Raw genomic sequence first — 7,854 nt, forward strand, 5'->3', positions numbered from 1 at the left:
CGTTTGTTTAGCTAATCAGGATATTTAGCGGACGATGTCACCACTTATTTTTTTTTTATATTGTTGAGTGGCATCATCCTGAGCGTGTGTTGCAACAGTTTGGACTCATACAGGGTATTCCTTCGACACCCACTATAGATTTTGACCTTCACTCCATAGATCAACGTGGTCGACCTCAGTTTGATTGGAGGTTGTATCATGAACACTACGTGGCATTATGGGAGGCTAGGGGGACCACATTGTCACTGCGAAGCCTATAGGGCCTCATATGGACTACCATGCTCCGTACATGACATGGTATCGTCGTATTACACGTCGTTTTATTACACCTATGAATGATTTTGGACCTATGTAGTACCAGGCTATTGCTTTATCTGCCCACTTATTGGTTTGTATCACTTTAATGTTATGTACATATTCTGTATAATATTTATTCCAACAAATAATTATATATCATTTTATGTGACAGATTGAGACTATGACATCTATCATATCTCGAGGAGGTCATGCATTGGAGGACTCTGATACTGATGCTTGCCGCACTGGTATTATTGATATTATTCGTATGGCCACTGATGTTATGTGCATTATTTGGGAGGATTATCGTTTCCCACATGTAGAGCATGGAGGAGATAGGTCACCAACTCAATCGACAGTTGCTCGACCACCACTTGTTCAAGGTCGGTCGACATCTTGAGGGAGAGGTAGATATAGTAGTTGTCAGCCCATCACATCGTCAGTATCAGCATCATTACAGCTCCCTACCTTTTTATCCTCACGATTAGTACAATCACTCATCTCTTCAGATGTACTATCAGTGCAATACCATACTTCTTTAGACCCACCATCAGCCCAACCCCTTACCTCTTCAGACCCACCATCAGTACAACCCCCTACGTCTTTAGACCTACCTCCATTACAACTTCCTACCTCTTCAGATCCACCATTAGTGCAGATTGACACATCTACTCAACTAGATTTACCGCTAGCCATTCTGAGGGGTAGGCGGGGCCTACGTCGACCTAGATTGCTACCTCCACCACCACCTCTATTTCTAGCTTTAGCCCCATCATAGATAGATGTTCTTCATGTGTCACATGCAGCACCTGCTACAGTTAGAGAGGAGCGTCCAAAAAGGAAGAGAGTACCAGTTACACATAGGTTCTCTTTTTGTGGAGGCATGTGAGATTATATATGTTTTTTATTTTCCACTATATTAATGTTTAGTGGATATTTTTTGTAACTTTAATTAAACTATTAAAAATTACATTTTGTAGTAGACTTTTTGTAATTAATTTCATTAACTAATTTTGTAAAAAAATCTATATATGACAATTCCGGCTTAAGAGTATGTTATTATTTCGTTAAAGATAAATTTGTCATAATATAAATAAATTAATATCTTAAAAAACAACAAATTAAATATTTTAAATTAATAAATTATACAATTTTATATATTATTTATATGTTATATAAATTTATTATTTTAAGATTATTAATTTATTAATAAATAAAACATTCATTTATAATATCTTCTATTTATTAATTTATGTTTGTTGAAGTAATACTAGATTTTTAAGTTTAAATATAAATAATTTATTATTTAAGTATATTTTTTAAATTTCAATCATAAATTGTAATTTAATAGTTTTTAATTAAATTTGAAAGTAAAAAAAATATTATAATTGAAATCTTAGTTATCAACTACTATACTATTATTTCGATAAAGATAAATTTATCATAATATAAATAAATTAAGATATTAAAAATTAACAAATTAAATATCTTAAATTAATAAATTATACAATTTTATATATTATTTATATGTTATATAAGCTTATTATTTTAAGATTATTAATTTATTAATAAATCAAATATTCATTTATAATATCTTCTATTTATCAATTTATGTTTGTTGAAATAATACTAGATTTTTAAGTTTAAATATAACTAATTTTTTATTTAAGTATATTTTTTAAATTTCAATCATAAATTGTAATTTAATAGTTTTTAATTAAATTTGAAAGTAAAACAAAATATTATAATTGAAATCTCAGTTATCAACTACTATACTATTATTTCGATAAAAATAAATTTATCATAATACAAATAAATTAATATCTTAAAAATTAACAAATTAAATATCTTAAAATAATAAATTATACAATTTTATATATTATTTATATGTTATATAAATTTATTATTTTAAGATTATTAATTTATTAATAAATAAAACATTCATTTATAATATCTTCTATTTATTAATTTATGTTTGTTGAAGTAATACTAGATTCTTAAGTTTAAATATAAATAATTTATTATTTAAGTATATATTTTTAATTTCAATAATAAATTGTAATTTAATAGTTTTTAATTAAATTTGAAAGTAAAAAAAAAAATTATATTTGAAATCTCAGTTACCAACTACGACTTAAAACTATACTATTATTTCGATAAAAATAAATTTATCATAATACAAATAAATTAATATCTTAAAAAACAACAAATTAAATATCTTAAATTAATAAATTATATAATTTTATATATTATTTATATGTTATATAAGTTTATTATTTTAAGATTATTAATTTATTAATAAATAAAAAGTTCATTTATAATATCTTCTATTTATTAATTTATGTTTATTGAAGTAATACTAGAATTTTAAATTTAAATATAAATAATTTATTATTTAAGTATATTTTTAAATTTCATTTATAAATTGTAATTTGATAATTTTTAATTAAATTTTAAATTTAAATAAAAATTAACTAAAGCCCCAGTTACCAACCACGGCTTTAGTTAAAAAATGAAGTCGCGTTTGCCAACTGCTGCTTTAGTACAAATATGAAGCCACATTTGCCGACTGCGATTTTAATATAAAAATGAAGCCACGTTTGCCAATTGCGGCTTTAGTGCAAAAATGAAGCCGCGTTTCCCAACTGCGGCTTTCACTATAATAACGAAAAAAAATATTTTTTAATGATGTGGCACCTACGCGGCATCAAAGAGGCCAATTTAAATATAAGTTTAAAAAAGTGGTTACATGTTACAATTTAAAAAAAAAAAATAGGCTATTTGGACCCAAAACTCCTACATTTCCCCTCAAACTATTGAAACGGGTCGGGCTAAATCGATCGGGTCAGCACAAATACCTGCCATCCGTCATTCCTCAGACTGCGAGGGTTGAAAACCCAAAGCGGAGCTCAGTCTCAAGCCTCAGACACCCACACAGAAAGCCAGAGAAATGGGGTTAGGGTTGATAGCTTCGAGAGCCCTGAGACCCGCCATTCTCCACAGGTCCTCTAGGGTTTTGGCTTCCCAAAATCCTATAACCAGAACCATCACCTCCACGCCCGAGCTCCAAAACCCAGAAGCGGCAACAGCGCAGCCCGATTCCCCACCAGATCTCCCACCTCGGACCCCTGTCGCCGGTGCTAGGATTCATTTCTCCAAACCCGATGACGCCATCGAGGTCTTCGTCGATGGCTATCCCGTCAAAATCCCCAAAGGCATGACGGTGCTGCAGGCCTGCGAGGTCGCCGGCGTCGACATTCCTCGATTCTGCTACCACAGCCGCCTCTCCATCGCCGGGAACTGCCGTATGTGTTTGGTCGAGGTAGAGAAGTCGCCTAAGCCCGTCGCTTCATGCGCCATGCCCGCTCTTCCTGGTTAGGGTTTTCAGAAATTTTTTATTTGTTCATTTGTTTGGTAGTTTGGCTTTTGTACTGCGTGGCTTTACACTGTTTCATCAATTCGTGTTTTTTTCTCTCAATTCCCCTTTTTTTTCTTTTTTTTTCTTTTTATGATTGGTATTTTGGGTTTTGCGATTCGTGGGGTGTTGCACTTTGTTTTGGGTGCTTATTTTTCTCATTTTTTATAATTAATTTCAGGATCTGTTTAAGGGTTCAAGAACTGTGGTTTATGGTTCATTAGGGTTTCATTCTGCTATCAATGGTCCTCGTTTGTTTTATGATCTGATTTTTATGGGTCATTAATCTATACTATATAGTAAATTGTGGTATCATTCCGTTCTTAATTTTATATTTATTTTTTTAATTATTTGGTTTTTGGCTTTTATGGTCTTTTTCTTTCCTGCCTTTTCTGTCTGACATTCTCTATTGTATATAGATTTGCAATTTTTTGATTTGTTTGATCTTTTGTTTTAGGATTTTTTTTCCTAACTCACAGGTTATAATCGACATCGTTTACTTCTAGTTCTATAATTAGCTTATTGATTTATTTGATCATTTTTTTAGTCTATTGATTCAGTGAGTGTGTTATTAAAGTGATGTGAAGTATAGTCTATAATTCATTTAGGTTTGATTATGCTTTAATATTATATATATATATATGATGATTTGGCTAGATGATCTGTATGCAGCACTATGTTATTCATTTTGGCTTGGATTATTTTTTTGATTGTTGACATATTTGGGTTTTTTTTTTAGGGATGAAGATTAAGACCAATACACCAGTTGCAAAAAAGGCCAGAGAAGGAGTAATGGAGTTTCTGCTGATGAATCATCCTTTGGATTGTCCAATTTGTGACCAGGGTGGAGAGTGTGATCTCCAGGATCAGTCTATGGCTTTTGGTTCTGATCGCGGCCGTTTCACTGACATGAAGCGATCTGTGGTTGATAAGAATCTTGGCCCTTTGGTTAAGACTGTGATGACTCGTTGCATTCAGTGTACAAGGTATGAATGTGTGATCACTTCTCCCTTCTTTTATTACTATTAATATGAATATTTCAAGTTAAGAAACTTTGGTCTAAGTGGGATTTTTACCTAATTTTCAGGCCAAACCAATGAAAACTTTTGGTATTTGTCCCTAACCAAACTATTAAACTTATTCTATTATTTTCATGTTTCAATATTATATTCCAATCATAAGAATATATGTTCTCAAAATGCTCATTGTTTGTAGAAGAAAACTTCATGATGTTTGAACTTCTTGTCTTTGTTCAGTTATGGAAAACTGACAAACCTTCCCAGTCACAAATACTAACCTCCAACTCCCAAACAGATACTGATAGGGCATTCATAAAATATTTAATGAGCATTTGAATTTTTGTTACTTCATTATCATTGTAGGATACTCACATTTACCATGATTATGATAAGTGACAACTCAAATATATTGATGGAGAATCCTTATATATGGAACTTTTTTTTTAAAAAAAAAAAAAAAATTTCGTACCCTGAAGAGTCAAGATTACCTTCTTGTATGTCCAATGGTTGTGATTGGATTTGGAAATCCCTAGGCAAGCCTCCCAAAGTGTTTTCACAGCCCATGGAAAATTTTTAATCCTATGCCTCATTTTGGTAGTCTCTCTTTATTGCTCCTGATTTCGTACCTGACCACAACTAGTACAATGTCCCAGTCATTGTGTGGATTAAGAGTTTTGCCGTAATTGGTAATTTTTGCAACAACTTGATAACATATAAGTGCATATATTTTAGCCTCCAAATGCAGAAACTTCTCATGCCTTATTATACTAATCATTGACATCACTTAACAATCACAAGGCTCTAACATAACTAATATAAAATATTAAGACACTGCTAAAATAATTAAGTATTAAAAAATACGAAAATCAAACCCCTAGGATGCCTCTGTATCACTAGCATCCTTTTTTTTACGGGCAACATTTTTCCTCTCCTAAGGCTTGAACCTATAACCTTTTGCATCCCCATCCCAACCTTTCTCATTTGAGCAACATCATTAACAGTTTTTGGTTTGAGAAACTCCAACTTAGTAGTGATTTTAGTTGTGATAAGACCTCAAGTTAGATGGATATTTCATGGCTTTCTTGGAGGTCATGTTGCCACATGGTTGTCAATGAGATGATGACTTTCTTGGATGATTTCCAGGACATTGGTAATTTTATGAGAAGCTTGAACATGATATTTTTGGTATGGGTTCCAAGAAGAGTGGTACCTAAAAACCATTGCAATCTTTAGGCCTATTAGCTTGTTTGAAATTTTATACAAGCTTCTAACAAAGATTTTAGCCAATAGGCTGAGAAAGTTGATTGCATAGGTAATGTTTCATTTGATCTATCAAAAAAAAAAGGTAATGTTTCATTTGCAGAATGCTTTTTATGGAAGGGATGTGGATCTTTGATGCCATTCTTATTAAAATATGGGGCCATTGATGCTAGAGTGAAAAGCTCTAAATTAGATGCTGCTTAAAAGTTGGATTTGAGACTTCTATGACCATGTTAACTGGGGCTTCTTGTTAAGAATTAAGAGAGGATGAATTTCAGGTGTAAGTAGCTGAGGTGGATTAAGTTCTAAATATCTACTGTTAAATTTTTTGTTGTTAATGGATCCTTGACCAGTTTTTCCCCCCATTCCTATAGTTTGAGGCTGGTGACCCTCTTTTGTCCATCTTCTTTGAGTTAGGCATGGAGGCTTTAAGTTATTTTATTCGTAAGGACTTGGAGGGAGGCTTCATCAAAGCCTTCGAGGTGGGGAAAAGAGGTGGAGAGGAAATAGAGATTTTGCACTTGTTTTTTTGCATGACTTCTTTTAGGCATTCAAATGGGGAATGTGCAAAATGTGGATTTTCTTGTGTCTGTTCTGGCTATAGAGTTGGGAAGTTTTCTACCACTTACAGTTACATTTTTTTTTGATAGGCAAAAGAGAAAATGTACATTAAGAGCACCTTAAGGGAAGGTGTTCTACCACTTAAACTTACTTTAACGCTTATTTTAAATCTGTACCATTTTGGATCTTGGTGGAGGAGAGGTTTAAAATAAGGCTCATGGTGTGGACATGTGATAGCCCTCTAAGGGAGGGAGGCCCACTTTGATCAAAATCACTCTCTCTAGTCGTTGAATTTGCTCATGTAGGTGCTTGTTATTCTATGGGCAATGAGAATTAGATTGGTGAAGCTGGGATATTTTTGGGAGATAGTTATCTTAAGAAAATGTACCCAAGGTCTTTATTGTCTGATAAGCTGTTTGGAAGGTAGCTGAGAACAAACTATTCTTTGTTAAATCTTTCTATAGCTTCCTGAGTCTAAGGGAGTAAAGCACTTTCTTGTCAAGGAAGTGTAGGTTCCGATTCCACTTAGGAGGCTGCCTGGGAAATTTTCTTATGATGGGTAGCTCATAATATGGTGTTGGTCTTTAGCAAGTTAGTTTGTCCTTTGTAAGTAGAATGAGCATTTGCCCAATCATTTTCCAATTTATTGTAGGTTGGTTCTTAGTTTATGGGCCTTAAATGTTTTTCTTGTTTATGGTTTCATGAATGTTTACTTGTATGGTTGAGGAGTTGTTAGATTGACATGGGAGTTTTGTAGGCAGTATAAGGCATTTTTGGAGGATGGTTCCTTTTTGTCTGTTTTGTTCCATCTGGAGAGAGTTAAAAATGATTTCTTAGGGTAGTAGAGAGCCTGGAATTGGTATTGAAAAATGTTGTTGCAATTACTTTATTCTCTTTGGTCAAGTGTGATCTCATGAATGTTTCCAATTGTTTATGAAGCCCATTGTGTTACTTTAGTGTTTTCTGCCTTTGTCACTCTTTGTATATTCAGCAACATGAGTTTGGCCCTCCCTTTCTGCTTATGTGCTCTTTAATAAAATTTTAATATGCCTTCTCTAAAGGGGGAAAAAAGGACTCCTACTTAGCATAGAGTAGGTTTTTTGGATTCTTACTGTTACATTCCAACCTGGGATGCTGAGAATGCCTAAAGGACTCTTCTAATGTATGGATGGATGGATTGATTGATTGATTTCCATTTTTGGTTATCTTTTCTTATTATATAATGAGAAATTGATTGCAAGATCCATATGCATGCATTTTACACACACACACAGATATATATATGTAGTATGTATTTTATGT

General features: G+C 32.7%; 1 protein-coding gene across 1 annotated transcript; it reads left to right on the plus strand.

The window, feature by feature from the left end:
- The first annotated feature begins 3,131 nt into the window (after positions 1-3,131).
- LOC117929794 (NADH dehydrogenase [ubiquinone] iron-sulfur protein 1, mitochondrial-like) lies at positions 3,132-4,756 on the plus strand. The gene is made up of 2 exons (XM_034850202.1): positions 3,132-3,671; positions 4,452-4,756. The coding sequence occupies exons 1-2, from the start codon at positions 3,248-3,250 to the stop codon at positions 4,739-4,741; spliced, it is 714 nt and encodes a 237-aa protein (XP_034706093.1). The 5' UTR covers positions 3,132-3,247; the 3' UTR covers positions 4,742-4,756.
- The last annotated feature ends 3,098 nt before the right edge of the window (positions 4,757-7,854 follow it).

This window comes from Vitis riparia, chromosome 14 (assembly GCF_004353265.1).
Source record: "Vitis riparia cultivar Riparia Gloire de Montpellier isolate 1030 chromosome 14, EGFV_Vit.rip_1.0, whole genome shotgun sequence".
Classification (NCBI taxonomy): Eukaryota; Viridiplantae; Streptophyta; class Magnoliopsida; order Vitales; family Vitaceae; genus Vitis; species Vitis riparia.